The sequence below is a fragment of the Lissotriton vulgaris genome, chromosome 10, assembly GCF_964263255.1.
Source record: "Lissotriton vulgaris chromosome 10, aLisVul1.2, whole genome shotgun sequence".
Classification (NCBI taxonomy): domain Eukaryota; kingdom Metazoa; phylum Chordata; class Amphibia; order Caudata; family Salamandridae; genus Lissotriton; species Lissotriton vulgaris.
The window spans coordinates 11,116,467-11,136,079 of record NC_141698.1 but is presented as its reverse complement, the minus strand read 5'-3'; the positions used below and the strand labels follow the sequence as shown (position 1 = coordinate 11,136,079).

The 19,613-nt window shown below is 50.4% G+C and overlaps 1 protein-coding gene across 4 annotated transcripts in view; it reads left to right on the top strand.

Annotated features, from left to right (window-relative positions):
* The window catches only part of PFKFB1 (6-phosphofructo-2-kinase/fructose-2,6-biphosphatase 1), an 86,486-nt gene that overhangs the window by 28,847 nt on the left and 38,026 nt on the right, over positions 1 to 19,613 (top strand). For all 4 annotated transcript variants that reach the window (XM_086940188.1, XM_086940186.1, XM_086940185.1 and 1 more), the window contains 4 exons: positions 1,235 to 1,331; positions 11,494 to 11,560; positions 12,909 to 12,983; positions 13,535 to 13,591. In XM_086940188.1, coding sequence (XP_086796314.1) covers positions 1,235 to 1,331; positions 11,494 to 11,560; positions 12,909 to 12,983; positions 13,535 to 13,591 — 296 coding nt within the window. The remainder of the gene's footprint in view (positions 1 to 1,234; positions 1,332 to 11,493; positions 11,561 to 12,908; positions 12,984 to 13,534; positions 13,592 to 19,613) is intronic.

Below are 19,613 nucleotides of genomic sequence, written 5' to 3'. Positions count from 1 at the left end.
GTTTTCCTGGTCTTCATTGCTTGATTTTGCGTGTGAGAAAGTGTCACTCCTAGTTATTGAAATGTCACTCAAAATTGCACTGAAATTATGAAAATGTCACACTTTGCAATCTGAAACCTTGGGCAGCTATGTTGTATGTCATCTTAGGTTGGGCAGGGCAGTTAGGTTTGATGCGCAGTGGGGGAGGAAGTGTAAATTATGCAGCTTGATAGACAAAGCACTGACGCATTTTACCTGGGCACAAGCAGTGTATTTTGGGAAATGTAGTAGATTTAGATTTTGGCAAATATCACGAAGGACGGGTCACTTCGATTGTTACAAGGTTACCAGGGTAAGATGAAGGGGAGGTTACTATTGTGAAAAGACGTCAGAACGTTAAATAAATCACTAATGATTATGAAGTACATGAAAGGAAATGTTACTGCCTAACGCAGCATGGAAGAGGGAGATATAGGGTTAACGGAGGTGGTTACGAAAAGGAGGAGGGTGAGCACAGGTGTTAAAAGCACAGGTTTAGGAAAGCATGCAGTACGTGGGGGCTTGTATTTCAATCGTGAGGTGTTTATGGAAGCTGATTTAGAAGGTAAAGTTCCGGGGTGACTTACCTGTTGGGCAACAATTTGTTTATTACTGGTTGTCACGTAAATGTATTGGGATGCAAGGGTTTGAAATGTGGGAAGTGGAGAGGTGTGTTTGGGCATCAACTTAGGGGTAGCTCTAGGGTTACTTTTAGCGGCTCATAACAAGCTTTGATGTTATGAGTGAGATGTCACAAACAAGGTAGGTAGAACTGATGTAAGTTTTGGGTTTTTTTCTGCTTCTCCTTCAGCGGTGTAGCTAGGTGGGGGCGGTCCGCCCCATGCGGCACTATTTTGGGGACGGGGGCTGTCTAGCCCTGGACCGTGTCATGTATGTGCATGTAATTTGCATGATTGAGGTAACTATTAGCAGCGATACTACGTGTCTCTCGGACCTCTTTCAGGTGCTCGCCGTCCTTTTTCCCCAGCACCACCCCAGGGGGGCGGCAAGCTGAAGGATAGCCCCGGGCGCCACAAGCTCTAGCTACGCCCCTGGGTTGAAGGATGGTTCAGATGTTGGTGCAGGTACTCCTCGTTTGAGGTTCAAGACGTGTGTATCGGGAGATCTGGTACCATTCAATGCTCCACTTTTAATTCTGTTCACAAAGGTGGGCAATGGTCGTGTGACATGTGTGTGTTTTCTCACCCCCTGTCAGTGTTTAATGTGGGGCAATACCGCCGGGAAGCTGTCCAGACATACAAGAGCTACGAATTCTTCCGCGCGGACAACGAAGAAGCCATGAAAATCCGAAAGTGAGTCTTTCTTTTATTTCTCTGTTTGAGTAAGTTCATCACTATCAACTACTGTACACAGGTGACAACATCAATATCCTCGTCAAATATTGACATAATCACATGTTGAGCCCATAAACAATAATGATTATATAAAACAGCTGCTCTAGATTACATAAACACCCCCTGAATGTCCTTGCCACGCCTGTTCGATCCCTTAATCCCCCACATTACCTCTTCCTTTCGAAACAGTAGCAATAACAGGAGCCTTGCTTCCTCACAATGAATTAACAAATAAACAACGCCAAAAGAACATAGGGTGTCCCCAATCCTTCCAGCTGAATCCAAATGTAAATACCTCATCAACTGGGACATCCGACCAGCTGCCGTAACCGTGCTAATGCCAAAGAAACAATTGATGGACGGAATGCTGGACAATGCAAACATTCACCCCCAAGCACAAGGATCTGGGTTAAATCCATCATTCTTTTGCTCACCACACCAACCCAGTTTGGACCCAGCCATATGCAAATCAGTCTTGACCCTGTTCCTTGTGGGAACAGCCCAACCTGAACTGCCAAGCCTTGTCCTCCTGGACCGGAAACAAGCATTCTGGGACCGGTTTGAGGGCATCGCCCATCATCAGCCAGGCTAGCTTGAATCCAGTGGTGTAGTGAGCACGTGCTAATGGTCACTAAATCTTTTAAATCAATACAAGTGACATAGAAGAAAGACCATCAAATTGGAAGGTGTTTCCCATTAAACCTCAGCCCTATTGAACAGCAGCACCTGCCTCTATTATTAGAATGTTCAGCAGTGCTCCTAGACTGCTGGAAGAGGCGTAAGAAGCACTACACGAGGCACTGGAGGAGTGACACACATTTTAACCCCTCGCGATTCCTCTTCAGGATTAAGTACACCAGGAGGTGTGTGTTTCCATCTCTTAAGTGTGAAGATGCTAAGTGTGACCCGTAGTTGATATTTACATCAAGTCTGCTGATAAAGTTAGGATTGTAAAATATAGGTTAATATATAAAGTCGAGGGACGTGGCCATATAAGAACGGTCTGGGTGGGTGGGGGGGATTTAATGAACGCAGCAGGTGATGGACAGTTGAATGTGAAGATGTCTGGTTACAGAGACTTCTGGAGAAAGAGTGTCTAAACATTTAGAGTTTGTGTAGAGAAGGGGATATGTGTATAGGGTAGTGAGTAGGAAAGAAAGTACGCAGCAGGGATCAGCAGGTAAACATAGATCAGACACCATACGGCCCATGTGGCATGAGTAATGGCACGTTGAGTACAAGGTCGGAAGGCCTCTCATGGCTATTGGTAGAAAGAAGGTACTTTTAAGGTGAGGGTTAGAAGGATGTCCCGGATCCTGGGCGTTACCAGAGAAGGAGCTCTTGTTGGTGGTAATTTTCTTGAATCGCTGTACTTCAAATCATGTTTATGAAAAACAACATTGTTTTCGCCACTTACAAATGATTCATGCCCTGCTCTTTGCTTTACAAACACAAAATCTGTTTCTCTCTTCGGGCTTTGACAATCTTTAAGTAAAATCTGTGCTCTGCATCCTTCAGCAATAACGGATAAGTCAGACACACCCTTATACTATATTCATTTATAAGTACAACATCACTTGAAAGCCAGAGTTTATTTAATGCATTGTTAATCCACATATGCTTACTTCCTTTATGCATCTGAATACCTTCCATGTACTTGGATCTATATATTCATTTCTTTTCTGTTAATTCAGCATATCCAAAGCACTACCCTATTTCCCCCCCTTTGCCTCTCTCAATTTATCCTCTAACTCCACTCTCTGACTCATCTCAAATCTCATTCTGCTACTCTTCCCAATCAGACCCCCCATAGCGTCATGGATTAGCAAATTTAGCGGCACAAATATGGAAATTTAGCGGCATTTTTGCGGCACTTTATTTTACTCATAATCATTCATTTTCAGCCTTAAATCAATGGAAACTGTTTTAACAGAGTATTCCGCTTTGAAATAGGCAGCCTGTAATATGGAACAGAGGAAGCAGCCCACAGGTGAAGGCTGTTATCCCTAGGAAAGGCAATCCTCCATTTGCTTTGGTGTAGGTTCTGTGAAGCCCTGTAGGCGACATGGCCAGCTGCATAGCATTGCTATTCCTAGCTCTCAGTGGCTTGAGAACCAATGTGAACTTATAATACCTCTGGTCTGGCAGCGACACCTCCTTAGCCTATCTTCCCAGGGCCGCACGTAATGGGAAAGCACAAACTCCTGCTCTCTTCTAACCGTTGAATGGCCCTCTTCCTATCCCAGGGATTGCATCACCGAGTTGAACTTATAGCATGCCTGGTATCTGGCTCGGGTCCCAGGGGTCAGTGAGAATTCTCCTACCATTTGCCCCACTCCACCGAGGTCCACCATTCTGCCCTTAAGGGAGTCATCTCCTTCTTCGCCCGAGGGTAAAGCATATGGAATTTCACCCACTAAAAACAATACAACATGCCCCTGCCAACTTTGGTGTGTGGGAATGACAACAAGACCAGTAAAAACCCCAATCAGCGAGCACCGCAGCGTGATCCGCTGCAAGAAAACAAATACCGAAAGGTGCTCACACTTCCTTGAGGCACACCACACACCAGACAGTTTGCGCTGGACCATTGTTGACTCCAACCCTAGCGGGCCAGCGAGAACCCTGCTCACACAGAAACAACTCTGGGTGTTTCGTTTGAGATCCAGCACTCAGGGATTGAATGACGACATACCCTGGGCTGAATTTTTAATTAATTCCTCTCTTTAAGTTCCTCCTCCCCAATGTCAACGCCCGTGAACCACACCAACCAGGGCTTTTCTCCACACTCATAGGGTGAGTTTGTCCTCGTATATACGGTTACCCCTTCTATCCCCGAGATGGAGCCTACACAGATACCTGATTAAGTAGGACTTTTTGACCCCCCCCTCTCTACTATGAACTTCAAAACCCCTCCAACCCCATCGCTTGTTTTGCCTTCCCTCCGTCAAGCATATCTTGATGAAGGGGATTACGAGGATATTCGTCACTGTTTTTATCAACCTCACTATTTTTATCATACTCACTGCCAGACTCGGCGTCTGCCCTCCCCGTCAATTACGGCTGTGGTTTCTATACACCTCACAAGTTGCCACATTTGAACAGCAATAACCATGTCAAGATCACGCCCACCGACTATTGTGGATTAGAGAGGCCACGATCCCAAAACACCCGACTGAATTTTTGTAATACTTTTATTGCAAACACTTCAATCCTGACTCTGAGGATCCCGTGTACCACAGCTCCTGGTCACACTCTTACTTTTGCTCATAATAATAGTCTGAGCAATTAAACCTACCGCCATGCGCCCCCGCCCTTCCCAAGATGGTGGTGCAACACAGCTGTTACAGTCCCTGGTGACCGCTTTGCTTTTTTCACGCTACACACATTTCCGCTACCAGGTCAGTCGGACCTTCCTCGCGCTCCCCACAATCACCTCCCATACAGATACAACCTTTTCCCTGCACGCCTTCCATTTCGCGGGCACTTTTGTAAAAACCGCCGAATTTTTACAAAAGTGCCGATTTCGCGGGCACTTTTGTAAAAATCGCTGCATTTTTACAAAAGTGCCGAGGGTCTGTCCTAATGCACTACTCTATTTCTCACCCTATACCTCTCTCAATATCTTTAATGTGTGTATACGTACTTCCTTAATGCAGCTATATACTTTCCATGTACTTATAGATGTACATATTTATTACTTTCTTCTAATTCAGCATATCCAATGCACTACCCTCTACCTCGCTCAATATATCTTCTACCTCAATTCTCTGACTAATCTCAAATCTCTTTCTACTACTCTTTCCAATGCACTACCCTATTTCTCACCCTAAACCTCTATCAATTTATCCTCTACCTCCACACTCATTCATCCCAAACACTATACCCCTGCTATGACCCCCAAAATAACACTTTTTAGACTCTTCCCTCCTCTACCCCTCCTATCATTATCTCATACCTCTTTTACTATATGGATCCCCCAAAACAAGCCTTTCTAAACCCCTCCCTCTGACTCTTCCCCCCGCATACCCCTTTTACTCATCCCAAGCCTCCTCCTACAGCGATGAGCTCCAAAACAAACAAACAAACAAACAAAAAAGATTTCTAAATCCTTCACTCTTCTATCCCTCCACTATCCTTTTCAATCCAAATAACAGACTAACATATCCACGCTCAAATTAACTTCATATTTCACTAAAGTAATTCACCACTAATCCTTTATGGGTTCCAGAGTAGCGTGCTGCTCTCCAAATAAAGCACTTCAGTACCCCATCAAGGGTAGCAAGCACTATATAAATACAAACCTTTTTCCCTCTTCTATCCCTCCACTATCCTTCTCAATCTAAATAACGACTAACATATCCACCACTCAAATCACTTTCATATTTCACTGTACGAATTCACCACCAATTCTTTATGGGTTCCGGAGTAGCGTGCTACTCGCTGAAAAAGTGCTTTGACGCCTCGTCAGGGGTAGTAAGTGCTACATAAATGCAATTACAATCACAATACAATATTATATTATATCATGCTATATTATATTATTTGATATTATATCATGTTATATTATACTAGCAGCCCGCCCCAGCGTTGCCTGGGGCAGAAAGGGGCTGGGGGCAGTACACCTGCTCCCGGCCCGACCCCCTCCCGCCCCCCTCCCGCCTGACTTACTCCCGCCCCCCTCCCGCCCTGACTCACTCACGCCCCCCTCCTGCCCGACTCACTTGTGCCCCCCTCCCGCCCGACTCACTCGCGCCCCCCTCCCGCCCCGACTCACTCGCGCTCCGACATTTTCATTTACTGCTGCCTCCTTCTTGCCTCCCCCTGCCTCACACAGTCTCACTTTCCCTTTCCTTACCTGTGCAGCCGCTCGTCACTGCACCGCCTCTTCCCCTTCGTCGTCATCACGCACGTCGCGTCGCGGCCAGCGCTAGGTCCCGGCCGGCGCTACTTTCAGGGGACTACTTTGTTTACAAACGTAATTTTTTTAATTTACTTTTTTTTTAAAATTTATATAGCCTCTGTCCATCTACACATCCTGACATTTTCATAGATGTATCGGGTGTGTAGATTGGCGCTGTGGTTCCCGAGTTTACCTGGCCAAAAGGTGCAAGTTCTCTCTTTATAATAGTAGTATAGATGATATCATATTATTTTATACATTATACTATATATTTTATTATATTATATTTATATTATATCATATCATATTACATTATGTTATATATCATGTTATGTTATATGGGATTCTGCTAATCCCTGTAAAAATGCCAGTATCTAATTTCTTTATAATCGGCGACTTGTGACGCACCAAGGTGCCGATTTTAAAGAAAAGATGTCAGAACTCGCCTATTATAAGTCATTACAGTTGAGTTCGCGCAGCCTGCTGCCAGCAGCCGAGATGAAAGGCAGGTCATCAAGGCGCATAACTGAAGCAGCTTTTAAATCAACAAAAGCCAAACGTTTCTTTTCTTGCTTCTGCTCTATTATTTAGCTTTCAGTGACAAGCAGACAAACATGTTTATTTTTAGCACTCCTTAGATTGTCAGAGAACAGCTGGAATCTTTCTGCATGTTTCTACACGTTCCCTCCCATTTGCGAATGGGTTACCACCTACACGAAGTAGGCGGTAAAATGCAAATGTTTTGCAACAGCATTTTGGTCGCAAAACATTTACACATACCATTGCGAGTTGCTATTAGGACGGAACGCCCTTAACACAATTGTGATGCAGTAATAGATTACCAGATCACAAAATAGATACTTTGCGACCAGAAAAAAGTATTTTTCTATGTAAACACCAGATTCTGCAACTCTGGCTGTTTGGGACCTGAAAGAAGTTTTGTCCACCTGGCCTCTGATATCTTTCGAGTGTGTCTCCGTCCTACGGTCTTGCTGGTCAGTGCTGGTGACAGAGGGACCACTCTCCTTACCAGGATAGGACAAGTAAGGAGGGCTGAACGAAGACAGGCTGGGAGAGGCCATCAGATATGATCAGACAGAGACCTCCAGGGTACATTATATGCAGACAGGGGAGGGTGTAACCGAGTGAATGTGAGCGGGGAGGGAGTACCTGCCGTTGATGCTTTGTAGAGAGGAGTTAGAGTTCTGTGAAAGTGCTGCTGAGAATCTCTGCGTTGCTGCCAACTTCATACCAGTCCCTGAGGGGTGGGAGGTTCTCTGGCTGTGAAAACCATTGTCCATCCAGCTCTAGAGACGGCCCTGGTGACTACAAGGTCTTCCGTGTACATCTCGTTCACCAACAGCCTTGGGGGTGAAAGGCTGTGACTCTGTACGCACCACTCCCCATCCGCCCCTAGTGATGAAAGGCACCATCCGTGTACAGCTCGTTCACCACCAGCCGTAGAGGTGAAAGACCCTGTACACACCACTCACCATCCACCCCTAGTGATGACAAGCGCCATCCGTGTACAGCTCGTTCACCACCAGCCGTAGAGGTGAAAGACCCTGTACACACCACTCACCATCCACCCCTAGTGATGACAGGCACCATCCGTGTACAGCTCACTCACCACCAGCCGTAGAGGTGAAAGGCTGCGACCCTGGACACACTACTCCCCATCCACCCCTAGTGACAACAGGCACCATCCGTGTACAGCTCGTTCACCACCAGCAATAGAGGTGAAAGGCACTGTACGCACCACTCACCATCCACCTCTAGTGACGACAGGCACCATCCGTGTACAGCTCACTCACCACCAGCCGTAGAGGTGAAAGGCTGCAACCCTGGACACACTACTCCCCATCCACCCCTAGTGACGACAGACACCATCCGTGTGCAGCTCACTCACCACCAGCAACAGAGGTGAAAGGCACTGTATGCACCACTCACCATCCACCCCTAGTGACGACAGGCACCATCCGTGTACAGCTCACTCACCACCAGCCGTAGAGGTGAAAGGCTGCGACCCTGGACACACTACTCCCCATCCACCCCTAGTGACAACAGGCACCATCCGTGTACAGCTCGTTCACCACCAGCAATAGAGGTGAAAGGCACTGTACGCACCACTCACCATCCACCTCTAGTGACGACAGGCACCATCCGTGTACAGCTCACTCACCACCAGCCGTAGAGGTGAAAGGCTGCGACCCTGGACACACTAATCCCCATCCACCCCTAGTGACGACAGACACCATCCGTGTGCAGCTCACTCACCACCAGCAACAGAGGTGAAAGGCACTGTACGCACTACTCACCATCCACCTCTAGTGACGACAGGCACCATCCGTGTACAGCTTACTCACCACCAGCCGTAGAGGTGAAAGGCTGCGACCCTGGACACACTACTCCCCATCCACCCCTAGTGAAGACAGACACCATCCGTGTGCAGCTCACTCACCACCAGCAACAGAGGTGAAAGGCACTGTACGTACTACTCACCATCCACCTCTAGTGACGACAGGCACCATCTGTGTACAGCTCACTCACCAACAGCCGTAGAGGTGAAAGGCACTGTACGCACCTCTCACCATCCACCCCTAGTGACGACAGGCACCATCCGTGTGCAGCTCACTCACCACCAGCAACAGAGGTGAAAGGCACTGTACTCACCACTCACCATCCACCTCTAGTGACGACAGGCACCATCCGTGTACAGCTCACTCACCACCAGCCGTAGAGGTGAAAGGCTGCGACCCTGGGCACACTACTCCCTATCCACCCCTAGTGACGACAGACACCATCCGTGTGCAGCTCACTCACCACCAGCAACAGTGGTGAAAGGCACTGTACACACAACTCACCATCCACCTCTAGTGACGACAGGCACCATCCGTGTACAGCTCACTCACCACCAGCCGTAGAGGTGAAAGGCTGCGACCCTGGACACACTAATCCCCATCCACCCCTAGTGACGACAGACACCATCCGTGTGCAGCTCACTCACCACCAGCAACAGAGGTGAAAGGCACTGTACGCACTACTCACCATCCACCTCTAGTGACGACAGGCACCATCCGTGTACAGCTTACTCACCACCAGCCGTAGAGGTGAAAGGCTGCGACCCTGGACACACTACTCCCCATCCACCCCTAGTGAAGACAGACACCATCCGTGTGCAGCTCACTCACCACCAGCAACAGAGGTGAAAGGCACTGTACGTACTACTCACCATCCACCTCTAGTGACGACAGGCACCATCTGTGTACAGCTCACTCACCAACAGCCGTAGAGGTGAAAGGCACTGTACGCACCTCTCACCATCCACCCCTAGTGACGACAGGCACCATCCGTGTGCAGCTCACTCACCACCAGCAACAGAGGTGAAAGGCACTGTACTCACCACTCACCATCCACCTCTAGTGACGACAGGCACCATCCGTGTACAGCTCACGCACCACCAGCCGTAGAGGTGAAAGGCTGCGACCCTGGGCACACTACTCCCTATCCACCCCTAGTGACCACAGACACCATCCGTGTGCAGCTCACTCACCACCAGCAACAGTGGTGAAAGGCACTGTACACACAACTCACCATCCACCTCTAGTGACGACAGGCACCATCCGTGTACAGCTCACTCACCACCAGCAACAGAGGTGAAAGGCTGCGACCCTGGACGCACTACTGCCCATCCACCCCTAGTGACGACAGACACCATCCGTGTGCAGCTCACTCACCACCAGCAACAGAGGTGAAAGGCACTGTACGCCCACTCACCATCCACCCCTAGTGACGACAGGCACCATCCGTGTACAGCTCGTTCACCACCAGCTGTAGAGGTGAAAGGCACTGTACGCACCCCTCACTATCCACCCCTAGTGACGACAGGCACCATCCGTGTACAGCTCGTTCACCACCAGCCGTAGAGGTGAAAGGCACTGTACACACCACTCACCATCCACCCCTAGTGACGACAGACACCATCCGTGTGCAGCTTGTTCACCACCAGCCGTAGAGGTGAAAGGCACTGTACGCCCACTCACCATCCACCCCTAGTGACGACAGGCACCATCCGTGTACAGCTCGTTCACCACCAGCCGTAGAGGTGAAAGGCACTGTACGCACCACTCACTATCCACCCCTAGTGACGACAGGCACCATCCGTGTACAGCTCGTTCACCACCAGCCGTAGAGGTGAAAGGCACTGTACGCACCACTCACCATCCACCCCTAGTGACGACAGACACCATCCGTGTGCAGCTCGTTCACCACCAGCCGTAGAGGTGAAAGGCACTGTACGCACCACTCACCATCCACCCCTAGTGACGACAGACACCATCCGTGTGCAGCTCGTTCACCACCAGCCGTAGAGGTGAAAGGCACTGTACGCACCACTCACTATCCACCCCTAGTGACGACAGGCACCATCCGAGTACAGCTCGTTCACCACCAGCCGTAGAGGTGAAAGGCACTGTACGCACCACTCACCATCCACCCCTAGTGACGACAGACACCATCCGTGTGCAGCTCGTTCACCACCAGCCGTAGAGGTGAAAGGCACTGTACGCACCACTCACCATCCACCCCTAGTGACGACAGACACCATCCGTGTGCAGCTCGTTCACCACCAGCCGTAGAGGTGAAAGGCACTGTACGCACCACTCACCATCCACCCCTAGTGACGACAGACACCATCCGTGTACAGCTCACTCACCACCAGCAACAGAGGTGAAAGGCACTGTACGCACCACTCACCATCCACCCCTAGTGACGACAGACACCATCCGTGTGCAGCTCGTTCACCACCAGCCGTAGAGGTGAAAGGCACTGTACGCACCACTCACCATCCACCCCTAGTGACGACAGACACCATCTGTGTACAGCTCACTCACCACCAGCAACAGAGGTGAAAGGCACTGTACGCACCACTCACCATCCACCCCTAGTGACGACAGACACCATCCGTGTGCAGCTCGTTCACCACCAGCCGTAGAGGTGAAAGGCACTGTACGCACCACTCACCATCCACCCCTAGTGACGACAGACACCATCCGTGTACAGCTCACTCACCACCAGCAACAGAGGTGAAAGGCACTGTATGCCCACTCACTATTCACCTCTAGTGACGCTTCCTTGCTGGATATCTAGTCTGTGATACGACTCTAGTCTAGAGAGTCTGAGAGACAACCCTGACTCGCCTCCATTTTGTCATTTCAGGAAGTGCGCCCTAGCTGCCATGAGGGACGTGGAGACCTACCTCTCCCACGAAGACGGGCACGTGGCGGTGAGCAGAACCCTTCACACATTGTGTCTGCTTGTGTGGCACATGTCGAGTATTGCAATGTTTGCGTCATGTGTGTGGGGTACACTGTGCCCTGGGAATAGGGGGACCCCTTCACTTCCGGTCTTTACCACACTGTCTCCAGTCCCGAGCTTTTCACTTACAAATCATTGCTTTCAGATGTTTTGTTTAATTCGTTTTGAGGATATGAAACAAGACTACAATACCCAGAATGCACTAGTTGATCACCTGAGTGTCCAGTGATGGTAAAAGGGCCCCCAATGAGTTGGAGGGAGGTAGCGACCCACCTGTGAGGGCTCAGCATGACTGACACAACGATGAAGGTCTAGATCACAGGAGGGGGGTTGGGGTGAACCCATAGAGGCGAGAGTGGTGGCTGGGGTTGCAATAGTGGGTGCCCTCTGTCCTCGAGTGAGACCCCCTCAGCTTCACTGGGGCCCGGAGGTCAGAGGTAGGTTTGAGCAGTCCGGGTTTTGTAGCATCAAACTTTCCTGATTCACTGATTCACTGCCATCTAGTGGTTGGACGCGGGAACGCATCTTGTGACTTGACTGTTTCTGGGGCGTCGCCCCTAGGAGGAGCCCGTGTGAGCCATGATGACGTCACCCCTCAATGACGCCATCTTTACCCGCCACCACGTGCTCTCACTCTCCCTGTGGAGTCGGCACTTTTAGAGCAAAGACTGGCCTCTTGCAGGGTAAATTCCCCATGGCAAGGTCATTTTCAGAAAGGGAAATCATGTATGTTATAAATATAAAAACTCCACTCCGAGTTTACTAGACAATTTGTCAAAGGCAGTGTAAATGAACGAACACAGCCCGGGCACAAACACCTGTGCCTCTTGGAAAGAATAGTTCCTTCAGTGCATTTTGTCCAGGTCAGTTCCCGTCCATGTGCTGCTTCGAGGCTTCCAGACAGGTCCCCAGGGGCAAGGGAGGGGAGCTCCTGCTTGTCAGATTTGGCACCAGCATTTGATAATACCATGCATGCCTGTTGCCCCCCTGTGCCCACCTCGATAGCTGCACTCTTGATAAAGCTCAGCTTTCAGACCCATCTGCTTTCAGGACTCCACAGAGACACCGGGCCCCCTCCATAATCGCTGCCCCTGGAAGGGTCTCCTGCGCTGCCTCTTGCAACGCTATGATCTTGGCCTTTCCCTATCATCAGATTACTGTCTATGCAGCCACCTCTTTCCTCCTGGCGGCCCCCACCCTATCCCGAGACACGTTTCATGCACTGTATGAATGCTGACCTGGGCGCCTTGTGCCAGAGGGGGACGCTAGAGCCCTCCGGGTCCTGGGAATAACTTATTTCACCTGATGTGCCACAGGTCTTCGATGCCACCAACACCACCAGGGAGCGGAGGGCGCTGCTGCTGCAGTTTGCAAAGGAGCGTGGCTACAAGGTACGGTGAAGTGCATGCTGGGAAATCATTGTTTAATTGATAATGTTGGAGGCCTGGCCTGAGGTACATTAGAAGAGCTGTATGTGCATTTCTCCTACTGGACTAGCAGGGGGCGCTGCTGGTTAGGGTTGAGGTGGAACTGTGGGGGTGCTGGTAAGGGATTACCAGGGGGCGTTGCTGGTCAGGATTGAGGTGTATCGGCAGAGCTGTGGGGGTGCCAGGAATGGATTACTGGGGGGCACCACTGGTGGGGATTAAGGTGCATCGACGGAGCTGTGGGGGTGCCAGGAATGGATTACCAGGGGGCGCTGCTGGTCGGGACTGAGGTGCATCGACGGAGCTATGGGGGTGCCAGGAATGGATTACCAGGGGGCGCTGCTGGTCAGGCTTGAGGGTCATCGATGGAGCTGTGTGGGAGCTGGGAGTGGATAACCAGGGGGCGCTGCTGGTCAGGATTGAGGTGCATCGGCAGAGCTGTAGGGTGGTGGCTGCAGCGAGTGAAGGTGGGCGAGGGTGATGCCCGACACTAACCCCATGGTTCCTTTACGCAGGTGTTTTTCATAGAATCCATCTGTGACGACCCGGACATCATTGCCGAGAACATTATGGTGAGATCCATTGGCAGAGCCTGCGTGCCGGGCCCTGCTGTGGCTTTCTGTGCTAAGCTTTGTTATGTCATGCTATGCTGTACTGTTCTGTGCTGTGGCATTACATGCTATGCCTTGTTGTGCTGTGCTGTTTTGTGCTATGCCATTCCATGCTATGCCCTGCTATGCCCTGCTGTGCAGTGCCGTTTCGTGCTATGCCATGCTGTTCCGTGCCCTGCCATTCCATGCTATGCTCTGCTGTGCCTTGCCGTTCTGTGCTATGCCCTGCCATTCCGTAATATGCCCTGTTGCGCCATTCTGTGCTAAGCCGTGCCCTTCTGTGCCATGCCGTTCCGTGCTGTACCGTGCAGTTTCATGCTGTGCCGTGCAGTTCCCTGCTGTGACGTGCCGGTCTATGTCGTGCTGTTTGGCAAAAAACCTTTAAAAAAACACTGACCTGTGAAGGCCAGCCAGCCGCCAAGTATCCCCCTTCCTCTACTTCCCGCTCGGTCCTACAACAGGATACAGGAAGCATTCACTGTGATTGGTCGGAGCACTGTGAAGCGGCGCTCAGCCTGGGAATGGGGGCCTGCGCATGTGCTCCATTCAGGCTGTATTGCAGCCTGCATGGAGAAAATGGGAAGTGCGAATGACTATTTGGGGCGGCCGGGAGGGCTGACTAAACAGTCATGCAGTGTTGCAGCAAAGGGGTGCGGGGGCGGTCCGTTCCAGGCAGCATGAGTTTTGAGGGCGGCAGCCTCCCCCTGCTCTTACCTGCCGTTCTTGGGATGGGAATCCCCCCCCCCCCCCCCCCACTCTTCAATCAGCAAATATAAAAAATCCCGGAAATAAGCATCCTGGGTCCTGTTTTTAGGTATCACCCCTCATCAGCCAGGTTAGCTTGAATCCAGTGGCCAGGACCTCCCCGAACCAGAACACAAGCAACCCAGGACTGGTGTCGCCCTAGTTAGGGCTCACCAGCCAGGTATAGCCTGGTCGAGTGACACAGTGTGCACGGGGCCTATGTCTGGGCGTAACTGTCCCACTTAGGCTGACTGTAAGAAAGTGGGTTTCTGTTGCAGTCCCCTCACCTGATTTCTGATGCACTTTGATTGAATGTGCACTGGGTTCCTGCTAATCAGGTTCCCAGGGCCTGTGATCTTTCCAAAAACTGCACCTATGTTTCCACAATTGTCACACCTCTGGCCCACATGTAAGGCCCTTGTAGAAGGTACCAGTGGTACCCAGGGACTTGTGACTAGAGAAGGTCTCTAAGGGCTGCAGCATGCATTGTGCCCCTCTTAGAGACCCCTCACCAACCACGCGCACCCTTCCGCTGCAGCCTGCGTGTTTTGGTGCAGCTAAAAGTGAAGAGTTGACCTGGCACATCCCTGCGTGCCCGGCCTGCCAGCACTGCACGAGGCATAGGTAAGTCACCCCCACAGAAGGCCTTACAGCCCCAATGCAGGGTGCACTATACTTCTTGTGAGCGTATAACTGCATGAGCAGATATGTCTCTAGAGTGTCTATGTCAATTCTTAGACATTACAAGTGCTCGGTGAAACTATACTAAGTACATGGGCTGGGAGCTTGTCACTACGGGTTCCACAGCTCCACGATGGCTTCACTGAGCCCCAAGATGTTTGGTACCAAACATCTCAGATTAATTAGCCCACACTGATGCCCGTGTTGGATTCATTAAAAAATGCGCTCGGATGTGACCCTGAAAACCTACCAACCCACTAGTGTGTGCCTGAGTGGTTTGCACCAGCCTGCCACTTCTAGACTTGTTTCTGACCCCCTGAGGTGGGAGCCGTGTGCTCTCTTCGATCAAAAACAAAATCTGCTCTGGGTGGAGGTGATTCACACCTGCCCCCGAGTAGAAACAGCATTGGAGGGCCCTGAGCCTCAAAGGGTTCCTGGCTTTTGTCACGCTATCCACTGCCTCTCCAGCTAATGGAGACGCCCACCCCACTGACCAAGCCCCACTTTTGGTGGCAAGGTAAACAGGAAAGTTAGTGAGCAGGAGCGGTGTGTCCCCTCCCACTCAGGACACCTTATGGGTGGTCCTGGCTGAAAGTGACCCCCTCCTTTGAAAATCCTCCATTTTAATTTGGAGGATTTCAGCCAATACTATTAGGAATATGTCTCCTCCCCAAAGGGAGTGGAACTACAAAGGGTGTAGTCACCCTAAAGGTAAGTAGCCAATAGTACCTCCCAGCACCTGTGATGCCCCCAAATTGAATATTTAGGGTCACCCCTGAACCTTGATCCTTAGATTCCTGGTGACCTAAATAAGGAGGACCGAAGAACCGTACCAGACGACAACTGACTTGGACCCAGCCCTTACGCCTGTCTACAGTCTTTGAAGAAACCTGCTCCAAAAGGTGACTCGTCCTGCTGGTCCAGCAACCTCCAAAACCCTAAGAGGACCGTCTGCCTTCCCCAAATACCAAGAACGCCTGAGGACAGCGGCCCTGTCCACAAAGAAACCGACAACAGGAGCTCCAGTGCCCTGCTGACCCGCACAACCAGATATCCAGACCCACCCCTGCACCCAACACCTCCAGCCCGAGTCGAAGTGGCCCAGCAGTCCCAAGAAGGTTCCCCAGTGGTCCTGAGCTCGAGTGCACCCCAGAGTGACCTCTCCTGGACTCCATGACGACGCCTACAAACTCAACACGAAGTGTCCCCCAAACGCAACCGCCTCCAGTAAGACTTATCCAACGTCCAAAGACTCCCCTACACCGAAGCCCCCAGGCCTTGGGGAGCTCCATCGACTGTGTCCCTGGGTTCCTCATCATCCCAACCTACCTCCAGAGGCACCGGTTCCCTCCTCCAGTCTCCTGGTCCGAGCCGCAGCCTTTGTTTGAAATCCTCATTCTCCATTAATTTACATTGGCCGCCTCTGTGACGCTGAGGGTGTGCGTTTGGTGCTGCCTCGTGGCCCCGCCAGTGCTGGTCTACACCCCTGGAGATTGACCCCCAACTCTGATTGTACCTACCTTCAGCGGCACCTCTTGGAGTGCCCCCTGTCTTCATTGATTAACATTGGGCCCCAGTGATCAAATTCCACCTCTGCTCCGGGCTGCTCCAGTGCCGCTGGCGCCTGGCGGTGCAGTCTCTACACTTACCTGGCCCTGGCCCAGTGTTGATCCTAAAACCCAAAGACTGAATTGTAAGTTGTGTGCTTACTCGTGAAATTGCAGGATTATTTTCATTCCAGAGGTTAACATTAAACTGTGTGGAAAATGCAGTGTCCACTTTTTATACTGAAAAACTGTGATATTGCAAAAGTATTTTATTGCAACTAAGTATCTTTGGTTCTAAGTAATAAACATAAAAAAGGTGATAATTTTACAAAAATTGCTCTCGGCTTTAGTCATTGAGTGTGTGTGTAATCGTTTCTTGTCTGTGTGTGTACAACAAACGCTTAGCACTGCCCTCCGATAAGCCTGACTGCTCGCCCACACCACCACTAAAGAGAGTAAAGTATTATCTACTTGAGCCTCTGTGAAGCCTCTGGGAATCCACTGGACTCTGTGCACACTGCACCTTACTTTGGTATGGTATGGTATGGTATGGTATGGTATGGTATGGTATATATAGAGCCAGCTTCCTACAGCGACACGCTAAAGTACACAAAAAAGTGAAGGATGGAATGAATCTCAGCCACTGGTAACGACTCAGGACCGCATCCCAGTCCATCGTTATTTTACACACTGAAAGCCATCGCTAGGGTGAAACCAGTCCCAGGCAGTGGCGGCTGGTGCCATTTGAAAGGGGTGGGCATAAAAGTTACGTGGTGAGTTAGATCTCGAGTAAGCCTGATTGACATTAACGGGTATTAGGGGGCAGGAGGATTATCTGCAAAGAGAAAATGTAAAAAAAAAGAGTGGGCAAATGGGTTCATTTTAATTGTTCCAGGACCACTGCGGACTCCATGGGCGAGCAGAACGATAGAGCAGATGCAGTCAGTTACCAGCAGCATCCTCAAGCCCCAAATCAAATCTGCACATGAAGGAAGAAGGTAGGGCTGGAAGAAGTGCACGTACGAAGAACATCTGACACCCAGCACATAGAGTACCATTGGCGGGGGTTGTATCATTGTATATATTTTACAGTCTAAAATTCACAGATCATTTCTATATTCTCTTTTCATATGTATATATAGAAAAAGAAAACAATTATTGGCAAGCAAAAGAAACACCTCCACAGAACGAGACTTTATGACAGCCCTTCCAAGCGACTCGGTCTGTATGGAAATGAAACAGTGTGCCCGCGCTGCAGTCGAGTTGTGCTGCTCTGTTGATTCGTGGTTGGTGAACTGTTGTCAGACTGTCACCCACCTCAAGGCCGGGCAAGAAGAGATCACTGCAAAAAAGACCCACTTTTGACCTGCATGGACAGCCACAAGAAGCAGAATGCAAAAGGTGCCCATGGAAAAGGCTGCACGGGCGTGGAAGGACTTGAAATCACTGACACTTTACGGCCACTTCATGGACATATAAAACTGTGCAGCACCTCCAGGGAGTTCACGCGTGGTGCAGTTTAGAAATACTAAAAGTGACAGAATATTGCACTCTGTTGAATATTTACACCGACTCACCCTGGAGCATTCCCCTCACACTGAAAGCTATCTACAGTCACACCCGTCGGTTTAAACGTGGCTGGGTGCCTACTTTACACCGTCTAAAAACTGCTCAGTGCTCGTGCCGCAGCTTCAATGCAGGACCCAGCCTGCTCCGGGGGCGCTCCGCCCATTGTAGCCACCGTGCCAGGAGTCGCTTGATTAACATAGTTTCCATACATTTTCATGCAACATTAAGAGTCTTGTATAACCATACTGTCAACACAGCCGCTTTTATGTGTGGCCTCTGCCGCCTTTGTGTTGTATCTCCCCTAAGGCTCGCATGTGTAACATACGTGGCAGGAATTAAGTGGCTTAACGCAAATATGTGCCTGCGGCCTGGATCAAATGTGGAACAGACTCAGTCCCTGTGCATGCAGAGTGTACAAGTGCACAAAACAAGCACATAAATAAAGACAGAAGAGGTTTCTATTCCTCAACTTAATGGAACTCGTATCTTCCACGCGGATCTCCGGTCACCTGCTAATTTATATATTTACCTGTAGTAAGTGAAAAGTTTAGGTTTCGCAATCGTAAGACTCAGGAGGATTTTACCACCAACCAACCAGGGCCTGTTGTGAGGGCACAAAAAGCCCAGGGAGAGAGAGAGAGAGAGAGAGCTAGAGGCAGTCTCTCCAGTCCTCCTACCACTGCGCTGCCTCCCGTGTACATTGTAGAGGCATCTAGTAGGAGCAGGAGCCAATCCGGACACTGCTCCTGCTGTTGCTGCCGCTCTAGGATTGGCTGGGGCAGGGAATCTCACTGCTCATTACTGAGACCCGGGGCTGCGGCTCTGAGTCACCCCTGGCTCAGTTATGTGCACTGTCGGCGAGGCTTTAAAGGAAGCCTCGTGAGCATTTTTGGCTGGCCGGAGAAAGGCAGCCAACCAAACCTGACATGCGCTCTTAGATGCGCTCTGCGCAGGCTCCTGTATCGGTGGGTGCATGTGATGACAACATTGTTTCACTTTCAAGCCCCCCACCCCCAGGAACGCACTCGAGCGTGCTTGTCTGCTCGTGCTCGATCTCACTCAACTGCGATCAGCTGGCCCACGCGGCTGTCGCTGAACCAAAGCACGTAAAAAAATGACGACACAGCTGCCTAATATAGTACATTTAATTTGGGGGCTAGGGGGCTGAAATATAAGTGGGGCAACGCCCTCACAGTGGAACCGCCCCTGGTCCCAGGATGCTTGTTTGTGGTCTAGGGAGGCCCCGGCCTGGCAGCTCGGGCTGGACTCTTCCCACTGAGGCAGAGTCATGAATGATTTGCATATGGCTGGGTCCAAACTGAGGTGGCATGGGGGGGCAAAAGAACGATGGATTGGGCTGCGGCCCGAGTAATTACCAGTGGCTGAGATTAATTCAAGCATTTCATCCATCACGTTTTTGTATACTTCAGTTCTCCAGGCTC